Raw genomic sequence first — 18,486 nt, 5'->3', positions numbered from 1 at the left:
AATTTTCAAGAGAGCATTTCTCGGGAAGGCTGCCTGACTGCAATTTAAGTGGCACAAAGCAGCCAATGCGGGGCTCACAGAAAGGGCACCCATCTCATTTGCAAAAGCCCCGTGCCTGCATTGAGCACTGCAGCAGACCCTCTGTCCCTCCAGCTAACTGAGAGCAGTGCTGCCCAAGTTCTGGTCCCCAAACAGCCAGAGGACGTCATCCTTCGGAAGCACTTCTCATCCCCAAGGACAGCTCCTCTCTCCCAACACCAGAGGAAGAGAAAGGTCCCCTCTCTACAGTACCAGTCCTCCTGGCCACGTCTCTGTTCTTGTACTTGTTACTATATTGCAGAAGAAACATTTATCCCGAAATGAAGAGCATGGATTCATTCGGAGGAGCAGAAGAGAAGATATTACGTGATCTGGGTTCCATTTCCTGCTCTGCTGCTGACATATTAGAGTTTTCGAAGCCTCAGTTTCATCAGTAAAATGAGCAATAAGGAAATGCAGGAGCTGTTTCAAACTGCATGTAGAAAGCCATAAGGAGGGGTGGAAGACAGAACAGAGCAAGATATGGGAGGGAGGGATGGGAGGCAGCCCCAAGGGCATCAGGACAGAACTGCCACCCCAGAGAACAGGCCTGAGGCACACAGGCTTTGCTCGTGCCAACAGCGACAGGCTGGTCACATCTCAATGTGTAGGGGACAGAAAGTAGGCCAGGGGATCAACTGGGGATAAGAGAACACCTGGAAGATAGGCCTGGCAATAGAAAAGTGGGACAAATTTGCCTAGTGTAAAACTCCAGAAAGCCAAGGTGTAAGAGATGGTCTTTGGAGGAGCCTCAACAAAGTCAGGATCTGCCCTTGTTCTCAGCCAGGAACACCTTGCTAACCCACATACCGGCAGAAGCTGTGGTATCACAGTAAGATTAGCACAAGGGCAATTTTAAGAAATAACAGTTTCCAAGCAAATTCTGCCACTCAGAAGCAGACCAAAGGCTGAAGCATAGGTGGACTCCTCGAAGCTACCTGCACTCCAGGCTACCTGCACACCTGCTGTGGTTTAACCTGGCAGCAGCTCAGAGCCACACAGCTGCTCCCCTGCTCTCCCCACGTGGGATGCAGGAGAGAATCTGTACAGCCAAAAAGCAAGAACTCACAGGTTCAAATAAGGACAGTTTGTGAGGAAAGCAGAAGCTGCACACGCAAGCAAAGCAAAGCAAGGAATTCATTCTCCACTTCCCACCAGCAGGCAGACATGCAACTACTTCCAGGAAAGCAGGGCCCATCAAATATGACAGTTTCTTGAGAAGACGAATGCCATCACAGCAAGCATCCCCCCCTCCTCTTTAACCAGATTCTCTTGCTGAACACGACATCGTGTTGCATGGAACACTCCTTTGGTCACTCTGGTCAGCTGTTCTGACAGTGCCCCCTCCCAGCTCCTCACACATTCCCAGATGTGTCACTGAATTCCTCCATGCAGAAAAAAATGGCACCTGTGGACATTCATCAGCACTTGCTGAGCACTGGAGGAGACCAAGCAATGGACGTGAGCACAGTGAGGGGTGCATGGTGCAGTTCAGCAGTGGTGACACGGACACTGGGTTATCTCCACTGGTGCAGGTTTTTACGAGCACAGCATGGGGGCTGTTGACCACTGCTGGCAAAAATGCACAGCTAATGGTAGTAACTACACTGAAAAAAAAATAGTGTTTTATAGCTGAGAATTTGCTCTGCCAAAGAGTGCTTTTATGCTCTTTGTATCTGTTGTGGTTTCCAAGGAAATAAAGAGGAGGCATTACTTCTGGAGCAACCTACACACTACTAGAGCCAAGCCAGCTGAGGAAGCAAGGCTAAACTCCACGTGGGAGATTAGAAAAATACTATATACTATATTCCCTGCTCTGTTCATTGGATGTGGAACTTCGTGCAATGACCTGGCAAACCTCTGAACGTTCCAGCAAGTTGCAGCACTGCAAGCTGGCTGTGGGGCCACACTGCAATCACAGCAAATTTGGGAGGGGGAGGGACAACACAGATACCATCTCCTGAACTGCCCCTTCCTGCAGCAGCCTGAGGTTCTTCAGAAGAACTTTCTCAGATCTGAGAAAGGGTACAAACAAACACAGGGGTACAGTTGTGCTCAGAATGGAAGCTGAGCAATACAAACTCCGCCATCGCAAACTGCAACAGCACGCTTAGGCAAGAGGCAAACTTCTCTCCATCACAGCACCGTGACTGCAGAGAACACAGCAGGGTCTGACCACTGCCTCCTGACGAGAGGAAGGCCACGCACCACACAGTCACCAAGTAAGTGACATTTATTAAGTGGCTCTTACAGAACAGAAAAGGCCGCTTTCAGCGCGCATAACCACATTCACGAACCGCCTGAAGCAGCGATGCTTTCAGCACAGGGCTCCACTTGGAAAGAAAGGAAACACAGGGAAGGATTGCAGCAGAGCAGTGCTGTAAGGCCAGGCCACCCTTGGGAAGCAGGGCAGGGTTGAAGGCACGCAGCTCTGCTGCATACATCCCATGGAGCATGCAGGTGCCAGGGCACAGACACAGCGGGTCAGATTTTTCTCTGAAGTGAAGAACAAGCCAAAAGAAATAAACGTGGCAAAGAGCGAGGGACACAGCAGGGTCCCACCGAGCCTTCGGGCAGTGGGCAAAGGGTGGTTCTGATGGCAAGAATGCCAACATAGCACATCTGCTGTCAGGTCAGGTGCTAAATGGGGTCACCTGGAAACCAGGAGTGCAAAATGAGCAGGTAGTGCACGTGCACAACGCATTTCTCTTCTCCATCTCACAATAAAAATCAGAAGCAACCACAACCACCGCTATATTTTTAAATTAAGGCAAAGACCTAAAGCTCCCCCAGCACAGGCCCACAGCTCTCAGCACGGTTACATCAGGGACAAATCTGCCCCAGAACCTCAGAAATAAATTCAGCGTTTCTCAGCCTTCAAGCCAAACGTAGCTGTTAGCAGAGCACAGCACACAAGACTGACGACGGCAAATTCCTCAGCATCATAATAAACCCAATGTCAGGAAGAAAGGCTCAGTGAGGAGCAGCCCCCCAGCACGCAGCCAAGGAGGCAGGCAGGGATGCTCCTGCCTGTCGGCAGAGAGAGCCCACTTGGGCTGATGCTTGCTTGGCCTGCGCCCTCCAACGTGCTGTCATTCTGTGGGAGGCAAAATAATGTCATCTGTTTGGTCACTGATCAACTCTTATTAAGATTTCACAGCAAACAAAAATAGAATAAGTAAAAACCAAGAGCTAGGTGAAGAGAAAATATTGATTTTTATCCCCCCCCCTCTTTTCATACTGGTGTAACCTACCCTCCTGCTAACCTAGAGGGGGAAAGCAGAGTGCCCACAAAGCTGTGACGCATGCCTGGCTGGAGGCTCGCTGCCCTGGAACTCTTTGCAGCTTGCAGGTCTTGAATAATTAAGTGCTGTTTCTTCCAACCTTCCCCCCCGCCCTCCCTTCTATGCATGACACAGTGCTGCAGAGGGTTTACTTTTACACAGGCAATGGGTTTTCCCCTGCCCTGCAATGCTCCTGGCAGCACACGAGCCCACTCACATCATGCTTTGCCCTGCTGATCCCCAGATGTGACACCGCACTGAAAGCCTGCCACAGACCCCTGATTTATAAGACTACCCCAGACATAAGCAAAGGCTACTTTGGCTCCTCCTGGGTCTGCTGAGTTTGTTATGGAGATGTTCAACCACTCACAGCCCAGAATCTGACTCAGTGCTCAACGCCTGGTAAAGCTGAGCATTAGGCGCTTCGTTTGGCTTAAGTCTGTCCCTTTTAGTGCCCATGTTACAGCTGCCAGAGATCTGAGTGCCAAGCACTGTCTGCTAGCAGAGCAAACAGGGCTCTGCATTCCCAGCTCTCCCTGTATTGTACTGCAGAGGAAACGTTCAGCAGTCACAACAAAGATATTATTACTTTAAAAGTTAATAGGTAGGAGAACTCAAGTACAATATTTCTGATTTAGCTAAAACAAAACCTGTGAGAGCTTTATACATCTTTTAGACTGCCATCCAAAGAGACCTAGGCAGGCTGAGCAGTGGGCCCTCATGAGGTTCAACAAAGGCAAGTGCAAAGTCTGCACCCGGGTCATGGCAACTCCTGCTGCCAATACAAGCAGGGGGACTAAAGGATGGAGCATGGCCCTGGTGAAAAGCACTTGGGGGTGCTGGTGGGTGGCAGCTGGACAGGAGCCAGCAGTGCACACTCACAGCCCAGAGAGCCCATCGTACCCCGGGCAGCATCCAAAGAGGGCAGGAAGCTGATCCTGCCTCTCTACTCTGCACTGTGACACCTCATCTGGAGTTCTGTGTCCAGATGGGGAGTCCTCAGGACAGCACAGGAGAGATACGAACCTATTGAATTCCATCCAGAGGAGGGCCATGAAAATGATCCAAGGAATGGAGCACCTCCCTGTGAGGACAGGCTGAGAGCTGGGGCTGTGCAGGTGGAGAAGAGAAGGCTGCGGGGAGAGCTGAGAGCAGCCATTCGGTACCCAAAGGGGCTGTAAGAAAGAGGGGGACAGACTCTTCAGTTGGGTCTGTTGTGACAGGAAAAGGGGAAATGGTTTCAAGCTAAATGAAGAGAGATATAGACTGGATATAAGGAAGAAGTGTTGTACAGCCGTAAGGGTGTGAGGCAGTGGCACAGCTGCCCAGAGAGGTGGTGGTGCTGCATCCCTGCAGACAGCCAAGGTCAGGCTGGAGGGGCTCTGAGCACTGATGGAGCTGTGGTGTCCCTGCTCAGCACAGGGAGTTGGGATGGATGGCCCTTAAGGGTCCCTTCTGACTCGTGTAAATCTATGATGGCATGACAAAGTAGCTTACACAAGCTCTGAATAGTATTTACAACTATGTACCTCATTTGGGTTTCTTATTTGGAGGATGGATGAACTCTGACACAAGATTTTTCTGGACAGCAGAAAGCTCAGCACCCATTGGAGAGGAGCTTGTCAACTTGCTGCAAGAGGATAGCCGTGGGACCCAGGCCTGTTAGGAGCTGAAAGGTATTTATAAAAATCATGTCCTCCTCTGTCACTTCAGAGGCCACTCGATGCTCTTTCCCAACTTGCTCCACCCATTTAACAGTTCAGGGTGCGACTTTGCACTGGGAAGGCCAAGAGCCTCAGCAATTGTGAGACTGTCACCTTCTCTGTCCTTGTGTCTGTCCTTGTTTTTGGCCTCCCATCCTTCCTCCTTCCCCCTCCCCCCTTCTTCAAAGCATCCCTTGATTTCTAACACTGCACAGGATTTGCTCCAGTGCACAGCATGATCTAATTTGCACTTCATTGCTCTGCACACCTCATCATTTGCACACCCAAACAGCAGCCTCTGCCCCTCCACCTGTTTCCTATTTCTTCCTTCTCCTCCACCCCCCACTGCACCTTCTGAGCAGAACTCCACTCCAGGAAGCTGCAGCGAGGAGGCTCACATTACCAGGACTTCATTGCTTTTACAAAATTTACTAGCTTGCTGTGAAGCCTCATAAATAATTCAAGATAGACAACCTTTGTCAGGTAAATGAACGTGTCTTTTGTAATCCATCACTCTTCTATCAGCGATAGCATACGCACTGTAGGCACTGTTGATACCGCCTCAAATATTCCCTACGTGTCAGTGTGGGACAGGGCAGCACTCAGGGAACCCAAAGTCTGCTACTGGATCCAGTAGATCCATTACAATACCTGCTGGGGCAAGAGTAGCTCATGCTGTCCTTGGGGAAGGCAGCTCCGCTGCCAGTCTTATGGAGCAGTGACACATAGACCTGGGGCAGGAGGCTCGTAGGAGCAAAGACTGACACAAGCTAGGGCTAAAAAAGCACACTGCATCCCATCTTTCTCAGAACACACTGTTGGTGCTACTGAACAGAGCAAGCACTTGGCTCACACAGCATGGAAACCCAACTTCAGCTTTGGCAGCTGCACCCGCAGCTTTACCAGTATCAGAGCTATTCCAGAGCTATATCAGAGCCAAATGGTGCATGCCCCCATTCACCCCCACCTGACAGCTACCTGCAATTAGCTCCTTCAGAGCACCCAGCCCCAAGCAGCAGCACTGGGATGAGGCCTGGCCCTGTGGAAGGGGCACTGCAACACAGTCACTCTGCATCAGCACCAGCGGCCCAACTGTAGGCAAGAACAACAGCTACACACAAATGGTGGATGGACATGGAGCCACAGAGTGTGCAGCCTGTCCAGCCAGGTCACAACAGCCCTCTCCCTGCAGCCTTCCACCTGCCTTGAGCTGATCTGCCAGAGCAGCCCAATCCCTTGCATCCATCAGTGCATGATGCTCTTCTTCATGGCTGATGAATTAATTCTTCGCTCTGGATAATTTTATTTTTTCCTGGAATTTATGACCTAGAGATAATGGCTAAGACTGAAAGATTTGTAGGACCACTGTCAAAGCTGCACCGAGAATCCAGCATGCATTTTCTGCAACCTCAATTCATGCAGACTGAAGAAAGCCACTCCAACATCTCGTGGATCCAGTGCAACAATAAGCTGTACAACCCCTCTCCCTCTGCTACGCAGCAACAGCAGACCTGGAGATGAAGGCCAGATCACAGGAATGACATCCAAGTCCTACCAACACCAGCAGAGAGGAAAAAGGATTCTGCACACATTCTGCTTTCAAGTGGCTCCTGAGGAAGTAAATATGGAAGCATTCAGAAAATGCCCTTTCTTCCTGAATATTTCACTCAAGTATTCTGCTTGGTAATGACTTTCCCTTTTATTTCATGCCACTTGAATGTCTCATTGCTGGAAAAGAAACAATGTGTAAATCCTACAGTTTGTGCACATGTACAATGTTACTGTGCACAGATGTCCCAGCACTTAAACCCTCCAGAGCCTTTCCAATGGCTTTTGAAGCCAAACACCAGGTCTGCTCAAGGATAAATTCAGGTTTCCATTCAGGGCCTCCAGAATCACAGTGGGTTTGTACTGCATGCCTATCAAGCACCAAGCACTGGCTGTACAGATGAAGCAGGTCCCCTACACCTACCTGAGAGTTACTGCTACGAGGGATTGAGGATAAAAGTGGAAAGAAAAGGAATGAGGAAGATATGGGAGAGCCTTGAGGACCACAGAAATAAGTTGCTAGGCCTTGGTAGCTGTTTATCCCAAAATATGCTTAATAACTGAGCCAGGCTGGTGACAGCATGTGCAAGCCTGACATGCTGTGCTCTATCTGCCCACTCCTCCTCAAGGAAGCTGTCCCGGTTTCCTTCCCTACTTCCAGACACAGGTTCATAAACAGCTGTTCCCAGTGTGAGAGCTGAGTAGGAAGCATCCAGGGATAAAACACCAATAATGTCAAAGAAATACTGCAAATGACTGCTGTCCCTACTGCTGTCCAGGCTTCCCCACACACCCAAAGAGCAGTGCCAGTGCTGCAGAGCAGGGCCACTGCTGCCTGTGCCTGCAGCAGCACAAGCTCTCCTCGCCCTCCCAGAGGGAGCAATGCAACGTCAAGCACTGGGGCACGACTGCCCTCCCAGCGGGCTGGCTGCTCAGCCATGTGCAACAGAAGACAAGCAGGACCGTCGTCATGCTTCCTCCCTGCTCTTTTCCCAACAAGGTCCTTTCCCAGGCATCAAAACCACAATTGGAAGAGATTTTCTGACTGCACAGCAGGCAAGCGGCAGAACAAGAGAAGGGAATCCCGCTACACAGCATCCTGCAAACCCTCAAACATCCAATCCTAATAGAGTTATTTATTTCAAGCCCTGCTAGCCCAGATGTGCCAACACTACCAGCATCGTTAACCTCATTTAGGACGAAATGACACGAGCACAAATCAAAGCCTGCTGAAAGGAAGCAATTAATTAGGTGGAGGCAACCTCAAGCCCACCCTCCAGTGGTGATGGGCACCCATCAGCCTCATGGCTCTCAGCAGGAGCTTCGTGCATGTGGCACAACAAACACCTCAAGGCCCGGTGCAGATTGTGACGCCGTGCTGGAGGGGCAGGACGGACCAGCTCAGGTCCCCGGGCCTCTCCCTGCAGGCATCTCTGCCCGTGCCTCGCCAGCAGGCACGCAGCTCCCTGCACACCTGCTTCCTCGCAGGAAGCAAACGGCTCGCCACCTCAGCAGATGGCAATTTCCCTTCAAGCCCAAACGACACAGCCCTGCTGCAAAGCAAGGAGGGGGCTGCTCCCTCCTCAGACAGCCACGTCCCCCAGCGCTCCTAACGGGAGGAGATGGCACTGCAGGCGCAGGGCTGACCCGGTGACCAGGCTTCGGCCACCCACTGCCACATCTCCCAGCAATTCACACAGCTCCGTGCTGCCACAGCGATCCCTCCCTGCAGTATTGAACAGAAGAATTAGCAGCAGCCAACAGCTTCCTTTCCGACAGCTGCTAATCCCGCTGGCTGCACAGACACACACTTGTACACGAGTGCTTTGAGAGGAGCCCAGTCAGCCAGCAGGCATCACCTAACATACCCACCCCGATGGGTTCGTTCCAATCTGGGATTTTGCTCTTTAAATCTCAATGAGCAATTCCCCTTTGCACAACTGGCTGAGCCGAGCCTTCCGTAGCTCTGCGTAAGATGATTAAAGCCATGCGACCCAGGAGGAGAAAGATAATGTGCAGCACCAGAGATTTATCAGGGACAGAACCAAGCGTCAACACACAGAAATCACTGATGACAATTAATAAAATTGTGGTAAAGGAAAAAGAAAAATTAATCTCCATTTTTTTCTTCTCCCCTTCGCTCCCAGCAAAATGCCCTCATCACTCCTCCTGCTCCAGGCAGCACAGGACAGCTCTGTGCTGCTGAACACCGCAAGCCCGACAGCCCAACGTGACTTCGGCAATTTGCAGAGAAACCCCCACAAACAAGGTTTCTCATCAAGGCTCTGTATCATTTGCTCTTGTTGCAAGGGTGCGTTGTCCGAAGGAGGAGAAAAGCTAGTGGCTGGGAGAGCTCAGCAGGCTGCTCCAGCAGCACGGCCCAGCTGCTGACCGACACACCTTTCAGAAACGATTCCCATTATATCCAACACCTTCAGAAAGCAGAAGGGCGCAGACAGGGAGCCACTCAGAGGGAACAGTCGACGGAGGCATTATCTGAGCGTTGGTGCCAGCTGCCATCACACTTCTCATTCCCATCAAACACATCTCTCCTTACAGACAAGCACAGAGGCCCTGGGGCACAGTGCAGCGTTCCAGCCCGCACGCGACAGGCATTGCTTACTGCCCAGCAACTGCATCATCATCAGATCTCCATCCATGACTCTTCTTTTCTCCAAGCTCACCAAGCAGGTCACAAGGAGAACGACATGAGTATGGAGGCAGCAGGTCAGGCTGAGGTCTCGCATCCTTTCCATGCCTCCTCTTGCACACCAGTGCTGCTCCCCACCGTGGCACGCACTCAGCCTGCGGCCTTTTCAGGACCATGCCTTCAGCTATGAACGGCACATCGCTGCCAGCAGTGTGCTGCTTCACATGTATTGCCTCTGTTAGTGCAGGTCAGGCCTGTTTGGTAATGCCACTGCAAGCAGGAGAGCACAGAGCTAACAGCATGTGGCCCGTAAACCCCAACAAGTGAACTGGAATAAAGCTGCTTTGGTCAAAAAGCTGGCGCAGTTTATTGGGACATCATAGATAGTGACCGGGCTGGGTGAGGGGGGAGGCTGGTGCATTATCCACAAATTACACATCTCCTAAGGATGTCTGCCCCAGCACAAGAACCTTCTCTATGAAAAAGAAAAAACTTTCTGCAGTTATGAGGAAAGCACAACTCCGCTTGCCCAGAGAGGATTTACGGCACAAAACAGAAGAAAAAGCAACAGCTGACACACAACCCCTGGACAAGCAGCCGAAATACTGGAAGCGCCCCACAAACTTCAGCAGTGCTTCACACATCTGTAACTCCCGGGACTCAGATAGGGATTCTCCCAGCAGAAGGAGCAGCATGCAGAGGCACAGGATGGGGCCGCCAGGCCCCGGTACTCAGCGAGCGTGGCACGTTCCCTTCCTGCTTCTCCCCCTGTAGGTAGACGTTTCTCAGGGTTTTATTCAGAAGGATTTCTGCACGTACGTGGTGGCAAGGCACGGGATCCCACCAGCTCTCAAAGGTCAGAGAGATTTAGAAACACGGATGCGAGACCCAAAAGAATTCAGGAGGGACGTGTCTGAACGGGAGCTGTTCCTGATGAAATAAGGAGCGCAAACAGCCGTGCCTCCATCGAAGCAGATATTAGCAGGGTAAGCTGCAGCTCTCCCGAATAAACAACACCGTTCCTCCTGCCGATAAGCCTTCTTTTCAGAAGGCCTGAATGCACGCCTGGAAAAACGCACTCAGAGATCAAAGACGCTCATCTGAAAGGCTTTCAAAAATACTTTGTATGACATATGTATATATATTCCTATTCTTAAGCAAATCAGAAATGGCAGAGGATTGTGGCACGGAGCAGTGCCTATGCACCGGGGCAGAGCAAAGTTAAGGGCAGTGCTGCTATTATTAACTCCGTGTCATTGAAATCTTCCCCCACCTCCAGAATCACCGCCTGTAAGGACACGGTGGCAGCCTCTACTTTGAATCGTCGGGATGTATTCACCCTCCCCCCTCCACACACACAATTTTTGTGTCAACAAGCAGCATTTCATAACGGAGACGACGGGCTCTTAAAATACATCTCGGCTAAGATCCCGCCTGCCCGTGCGCAGGGGTCCGACGGTACCGAGCCCAGCGCCGCCCGGCACGGCCCCCAGCGGCTCCCTGCCCCCAGCCCACCTCCCTACTCACAGCCCCCGGCCCCGCCGCCAGGTGAGGGGGCGGACGCGAGGCCGTCCATCCGCGACCGGCCGGCCGACTAGAGGAAGGGGCGGAAGGGAAGGGGGGGAACGCACGGCGCTGCGCGCTCGGGACTACGACGCGAAAGCCGTCGCCCCCGGCGGGGGATGCGGCGGCCGCCCGGGGAAGTTTGCGCTCCGCGGCAACTTCGGGACCGCCGTTCGCCCCCGCCCGCGGCGGCGCCCCCCGCCCGCCCGAGGAGCGGCTCCGCCCGCGGCCCCCGCGCAGGCCCCGCAGCACCGGGCGGGGGTCCCGGGCCGGCGGCGGCACTTACGTGTGCTGCTGGGGGAAGCTGTAGCCGTGCGCGGCGGGGGCGGCGAGTAGCAGCAGCAGGGCCAGGTGGCCGCAGAGCGCCGGGGCGACGGGCGCAGCGCTGCCGGTCGGAGCCGCCATCGCCATGTTTCCATTAAAAGCGCGGCGGGGAAGGGGCAGAGGCGGCCCCGCGGGGCGGCTCCCCCCGCCGCCACCACCCGTGCGACGAACGCGGCGGTTCTGGGCAGGGGCGGGGGGGAAGGGAGGGGGGAGAAGGAAAAAAAGGCACCGACCGGCGGCCGCTCGCCCCGCTGCCTCCCGGCGGCGGCCAGCACTGAGCGCCCGCGCCCCGCTACTTTCCCTCAAATAGGCGGGCGGCGGGCGGCCCGGCCCGGCCCCGCTCCGCCCCGCCGCCGCCTCCCCGCCCCGCTCCGGCCCCTCTCCCCGCCGCCCCGCCGCGCATGCGCCGCTCCCCGCGGGCCCCCTCCGCTCGGGGGTCGGCCGGGCGCGCGGGGTCCCGGCTCGGCGCCTCCGGGGGGTTCGGCTCGGCGCTCCCCGGGGGCTGTCGGTGTGTGGTTGCGGTTAGCAGGCCGCTGCCGACGAGCGAGAGGCGTCGGGGTGGCCCGAAGGCACGCCGGCTGTTGGGAGGCTGTTTTGGGGTGGGCGCGCTGTAACGTCAGCCCTAGGCTCGCCGCTCGGCTCCGTGCGGCCGGGCACGAGGTTAGGGACACCGGTCCCGCCCCGGCCCGGCTAACTCGAGGCCAGCACCGCAGTGCCCTGTAGCTTCCGAAAAGGTGCGTTGGCCCGTTGGCTCTTGAGCAGGAGCCGACCCGAAGGCTCCGTGGCCCCGCGCCAGCAGCAGCGCTTCCAGCTGCAGCAGCTGCGAGCCACCCCTCTTGGCCAGGGATGGCGAATCTCCGCGAGGAGCTCCATCTCCGAAGCGCTGCTGCGGGCTTTGGTTCTGCTGGTGGAATTGCCTCCCTCCCTCGTTTGTGGTGGGACAAAAACACATTTTGGACCGATGGCATCCTGGGAGCACTGAGTGCTGCTGAAGCTCATGTGGTCCCGTCCAGCCGCACTATAGATTTCATGCAGAGAGAAGCACCAATATAAAAATGGGACAGGGAGGATCTGGTGTGCTGACTGCAGCCTGAGCTGGTTCACAGAGCCAATTCCTTTTTAATGAGGTAGAGAAACTGTCGTTTTCCCAAGTCACATTGGAAGTTGTCGGTAAAACCCATGCTTGAATCCAGAAAATTAAAGTCTCAGAACCACCAGACACTGACCTGATGTGCTCAGTGCAGAGACAGATACGTGCAGTAACTTAACGATTCAATAAAATATTAGCAAATATTTTATATATTAGCAAATGCATTTGTATGTATTTCCTCCCCAGCTCCAGCACCATGTGCAGGCAGTGGCAGTTTTCTGCACCCTCTCCAGGACACGGTCTGGTTTCTCGTCCTGCTTTTCTCCTGCACCAACTACGTGGAGTTTAAAGCAGGCTCACGTGGGTCGTTACAACTGCAACCTCAGTTACTGTCATACGAAGTGCCCGATTTACAGCCCCCAAATCTGTTTCAGCTGTGGCAAGTGGATCATCTTTAGTACATACATGGGAAACAGAGCAACACGATGAGAAACAGTTTGTCCATTGCTGACAGGGCTGGCAGCAGTGAGTAAACGCACTTCAAAGTCTGGAATCGGGCTTTCCAAACTCTTGGAAAATAAATCCTGCTGTCCTCCATGCCCGTGTTTTCTTTGTGTGAGTTGGAATCTGCCCCAGACTTAAAAGTATCTCAAGGTGTGGGCCCACAGGTTGTGGGTTTCAGCTTCCTTTTCCAACAGCAAACACGCCCAAAGTCTTTATGACATGGGATTTTTTGCACAGTGCAATTTGCTCCTTTGTCCTGCTGGAAAAGCTCAGGGACACAATTGCATATTGCAGTGGCTATCAGCTGCCTTTCCAAATGCCTGCTGCTCGGCACTTGGCTGCTCTATGGCTGCAAATGCATTGCATGCGTGCACAGCGCCGGCTCTGGATGCTGCAGCCTGTTGTGCTGTAGTGTGCGTGTGCACAGCAGCTCTCTCACCGCTGCAGTAATCCGACACACTCACAGCTGCGTGGGTGATTTATTCTTTGGGACGTGGCTCTCCGAAATCCTTACAATTGTTTTGTTTTAATCCACGTATCGGTATCCTTCAGAGCAAGGTTTGACCTTGGAGTCTTGCAGTAGCAATAGAGCTCTAGATGTCGAGTATTTACTTCCAAACGTTGCTGCTTGGGTTTGTTAACACAAAGTGTTGCCTGAAATGTCTCTTATTATTTTTTTTTTTCAAACAAAAATAGTCCCACACTGCTGAGATGGATGTTTGGTTTTATTTTTGTTGCAGTTGTTATTTCAAGTGCTTTTTACCACACTGTACTTGTTGCTGTGATCTCTGCAGTCCATATGAGGCCAGGCTGGTTCATAGCAAGCTGCTTGGAAATAGTTCTGAATGTGAGGGGCAAATTGGAGGAGGCAGCTAGGACTCGTGGCAGGATAAGGTGTTGATCTGCCCCTTCCTGTGCACCCAAGAGAAGAACACCTGAGACCTCCATAAAACCCAGCACATTATAAAGTCCTTATACCAACAGCCTTCAAAATCAAGGCTGCGCTGAAATGGAGGGAGCAAATCATGGAGTTCTCTTTCCTGCAGGTAGGACAGAAGTACTGCTTTACCCTTCACATTGTTTGCAGCTCACATTGCAGGGCTGTGGGCTCTGAAGCACTGTCCAACCTGCAGCATCCTCCAAAGCACCACTGCAACGCACCCACCAGGGCCAGTGCTGCCACTCACACCTGGAGCAGCTCTTAATATGTCAGTGCAGGCTCTCAGAGCAAGTGTGAATCAGCCTGAGGTTGCAATGAAAGCACTGTAATCCATACAAGATCCTGAGAAATTCAGTGTGATACCTGGATACTGGCAGAGCTGTGGAAAGGCAGGCAGCACCACTGCCATTCTCCCACGTCTTTCAGTGGAGAAACCATGTAGGAGGAGGCTGTCTAAGTTGTTCTTACGGCTGATTTATTTGCAAATGCAGGTGAACGCTTGAGAAGGTGTGAGTTTAACTCTACCCTGACTGATGTTTTAATGTGAGGCAAAATGTGAGCATTTGGAGTCAGTAACTTCTGCATGGACACATTAGTATGGCTGTTTGTGAGGGTGGATAGTGATAGGACAGGGGGGAATGGCCTTATACTGAGACAGGGAAGGTTTAGGTTGGATATTAGGAGGAAGTTTTTCACCCAGAGGGTGGCGAGGTACTGGAACTGGTTGCCCAAGGAGGCTGTGGATGCCCCATCCCTGCAGGCATTCAAGGCCAGGCTGGATGTGGCTCTGGGCAGCCTGGGCTGCTGGTTGGTGACCTGCACACAGCAGGGGGTTGGAAGTGGATGAGCACTGTGCTCCTTTGCAACCCGGGCCATTCTGTGATTTGATGATTCTCTGGGTAAGCCAGGTGTGGAGAAACCCTGGACCTTCCCTGTCTGTGCTTTCATGCAATATCTTGGTGAGAAGGGAGCATCATGCGTGCACACCCCCTGTGCAGACCAAAAGACTCTGAGAGGAATGAGACATCAAGCGAGCCGCTCCCTTTCCCTCTCAGTAAATAAGAGTGAAATGATGCTGCTGTATTTCTGATGGGCACCTGCAGGAGAGATGCTGGCATGCCGAGGGTTAGCACCATTCTGCACAGGATCCTCCCATGAGGGTGGTTCAGCATCCCAGGCTTCAGCTTCAGGTGGTTTGGCACAAGCGCCCACCTGGGTGCAGCGAGGGTAATTTGGCAGACAAACGGATCAGCTGAAACCTGAAGCGTTTTTGTGGAATTAATCCAGATCCACGGTTGTGTAACTGCTAGCACAGCTCTGCCCATGGCTAAACACATGTCTGCAACAGGAGCAAATGTGTACCCACCTTCCTGGCAAATCAGTCGCTGAGTGAGGGGTTGGAAAATGCTGGTTGACATACCATTAAAGGGAGACAAATAAAGGGAATGGGTAATTAGGAGTGAGCAGTAGCTAATAGCAAATATACATCCTGACTTTAGAGGTTTGTCCTTATCACTCCGGGTTCTCAAACCCGAACTACTCAGCTGAGGTATGGTGTTGCTTGGTGCCAGCCCTTCGTGTTTCATAAAGAGGAGGAAAGAATGCACTTTGTGTTGATAAAAAACAAGCAATTGCCATTGCTTTAATGTCAGACACAGCAACCGTGATCGGCACTTGTTGTAGAGCTCAGTACAGGAGATATTCAACCTCGATCTATATCCAACATGCAGATGGTGCTTTTTTCGGTTAGTTAGACAATGATTAAGGATTGCCATTTGTTAAGTGCTTCTACAGTGCTCAGCTCAGTGACTAACATTGCTCCCTCTGCACTTGACAGTTGTAACATGTGTATTCCGAGGAGCAAACCTTGGAATTCCCATCCTGCTGGAGAGTAGCCAAGAAGCAAAGAGGCTGAGTGATGTGCCCAAGGGCACACCAAAAATCCCTGACAGAGAAGAGGAGCGGGCTCCAGGTTCCTGAAAACTGAGCCCTGAAAAGCGTCCATCCCTCGGGACCTCTCTCTGTGACTGGGGCCTCTAAGTGCTGCTACAAAATAAATAGATTTTTCTTTTTATTAAATCCAGCAGACGGCCTGACGGTGATTTGATTAGGTCGTATAAGTACCTTTATCATGAGGATGTAGCAGTTTTAAAGGGCTCCTTAATCTAGTGGAAAAAGACGATTATGAAAACCAATGGCTGGAGTTTGAAGCCCAAAAATTCAAATTAGAAACAAGATGCAGAATTGAGACCTTATCACAGAATCATAGAATCATAGAATCACAAGGTTGGAAACGACCTGTAAGATCATCTAGTCCAACCGTCTCCTCATCACCACTGCCACCACAAGCATTAACCCACATCTCGCAGCACGTCGTCCAGACGCCTCTTGAACACTGCCAGGGATGGCGACTGCACCACCTCCCTGCGCAGCCATTGCAGTGCCTGACCGCTCTCTGAGAGAAACAGTTCTTCCTTATGTCTAACCACTGCTTTCTAACAGTAAGGATGATTAAATACTGGAAGAACTACCCAGGAATTGTTTGTCTTTTGAAATCCTCACGCCAAGAGTGGATGTCTCTCCGGAAGACCCAATTTTGTCAGGCACAAGTTCCGAGGCTCAACGGAGGAGTAACGGGACGGAATGGCTGGCCGTGCTACGCAGGAGGTCGGATTAGATCATCTCATCATCCTTTACAATCATAAATTCTATGAATCTATGAATAACAATGAGCACCGTTGTAAGTTACAGTGTGTAAAACAGCAAAGAGCACGCGGAGACATAGCTGGGAGACAGAATAAAGCCTGCTGGAAACAAAAAGCCCTTTGGTCTGGAACTAAGCATGTGACCAGCAATTATTTAATATCCATCCCCATGGCTCAGCGTTCTTGCCCAAAACAATTGCTTAATTAGGTTTCAGCTATAGGGGAAGAAAATAATCACCCGTGAATTAAATAGGGATTACCACACCCAGAACGATACGGTCAACATTTCTGCATCGTGTTTAAATGTCCAACTGGTACAGAAACTGCTGCTGGACTGAAGGAATTACATACAGAAAGTATCCAAACATGTGTTCTGTAGAAGGTTTTATAGGCCTGAGCCTGGGATTCCTCTATTATGTTTCAGTAGCTATAAAAACTTTTGCACTCGATCATAACATTCTGTAGTTGTGAATGCAACAGATTTTACAGAAAATCTGTTTTAGAAATGTCTTGGGGAGTTTTTCAAATAAAGACATTGGCACCATTTTGTGCTTTCTTAATTCCCTTAATCATGCTGCAGCCTTCTACATCGTCTTGAAGCCCACCCAGCTTGAGGTTGTGAACATGATGCCTGTTGGCTAGGGGGCTGAGTAAAACCCATGGTGAGGGATCTGCTTGGTGTTCTGTTTGCATGTGTGCCTAACATTCATCTCCACGTCGCAGCCTGTGAGCATCTCGCAGTCTTTAACAGATTTCTCTTCCCATCACTTCCGAAACAAGAAGAGTAATTCCCATGTTACCACCGGGAAGCTGAGAAACGGGGCATGCAGGGTATCCTGGCATCCAACTAGACATTTGTAGCACAACAAGGGGTTGAATAAAGGTCTTCCAAGGCCATGGATGTGTGCCTCGTATTTTAGATTGTCTTCCCCCTTCTGTCTTTCGCTATAATGCAAGTGAGAGAAAGAGAAGTGGCATAAAAAATCAAGTTACACAAGCAAATTCTTCCTACAAAGTGCTGCATGTTCGATGGGAGCGTGGGGTGAGTAAGAGGGATGTTATGCTTCACAAGCTTCTGAAAATTGCTACAAATGTCTTTGTTAAAAATTTCAGTCATTGATTTCACGTATGAATTTTGGAAGGAAGCTCACGCACACAGACACAGAAGTCCCTCTCTTGGAACAGGAGCTAAACCTATAAAAGCAAGAAAATGTGGAAAGCAGGCCTGCAGCAGTGTGGGTTGATATTCTGTCTTTAAATCATTCTGGCACTTGTTTTTCCCCCTCGAGGTGGAAGTGGTAAGCATCAAGGCAGAACTGCAGTAGCCCTAAATCAGAGCATGCCTCTGTTTCTAGGTTTACAAACCAGAGTCTTTGCATTTCCAAATAGTTGTCTTGGTGGTTCTCTACAGTGTTAAGAAGATCGTTTCTGCACAGCTGTTCCCTACATAGAAGCCAGCTTCCTTTTTTTCTCACCATGCATATTTGAGTACCATCGGCATTTTCTGATTTTACCACTGCTTTCTTTTCCGGACACATCCAGGCAGCCCCTGCAGCCCTGGGATTTGCAGTCTGAATCTACTGCACAACTTCCGAGAGAAATGAGAACCGTACCACCTTCCTGATTTTATGATCGAAGCTAACCTTTGTGAATTCTTTGCTATTCTAAGAGATTTTTACCCTTCCTTTTTCCTAAAATGGCATTCTGTCCTCCTGCATCCTCCCCCCTGTTTCTCATCCTTCCTTCCCCTTTCTTACCTGCCCTATTGCTGAGCTCTTTAATCCGAAGATGAGGTGACTGTGCTGTCTTCCCTCAGATCCCCTGGCTCTTTTCCTGCAGTCTCCCTGGCTCTACCAAGCCAAATTCTCTCTCCCTTTTTTCTCTCTCCTCCCCAGTGTTACATCTTCACTTCTCTCTGTTCCCACATCTGAAATACTCCCTTAAAGCAAGACTCCGTGTCTTCTTGTGTCATTTTGATCTTCTCCATGCAGCCTATCAGGCTATTCCAAAATGACAGAAAAATATCTCTGGCCTGTTCATCCCAGTGAGCGTAACAGCAAGAGCGGGCAGCTACAACAAGTGTTGGAAAATCAAAGA

General features: G+C 51.4%; 1 protein-coding gene across 3 annotated transcripts in view; it reads right to left on the bottom strand.

The window, feature by feature from the left end:
* CACNA2D2 (calcium voltage-gated channel auxiliary subunit alpha2delta 2) overlaps positions 1 to 11,372 on the bottom strand; it is a 127,812-nt gene extending 116,440 nt beyond the window's left edge. For 2 of the 3 annotated variants that reach the window (XM_048956991.1, XM_048956993.1), the window contains exon 1: positions 11,113 to 11,372. In XM_048956991.1, coding sequence (XP_048812948.1) covers positions 11,113 to 11,237 — 125 coding nt within the window. In that variant the 5' untranslated portion in view covers positions 11,238 to 11,372. The remainder of the gene's footprint in view (positions 1 to 11,112) is intronic. The other variant, XM_048956992.1, reaches the window with a different exon arrangement.
* Between the last annotated feature and the right edge of the window lie 7,114 nt (positions 11,373 to 18,486).

The sequence above is a fragment of the Lagopus muta genome, chromosome 11 (genome assembly GCF_023343835.1).
Source record: "Lagopus muta isolate bLagMut1 chromosome 11, bLagMut1 primary, whole genome shotgun sequence".
Classification (NCBI taxonomy): Eukaryota; Metazoa; Chordata; class Aves; order Galliformes; family Phasianidae; genus Lagopus; species Lagopus muta.
This window is presented reverse-complemented; position numbering and strand designations above follow the sequence as displayed.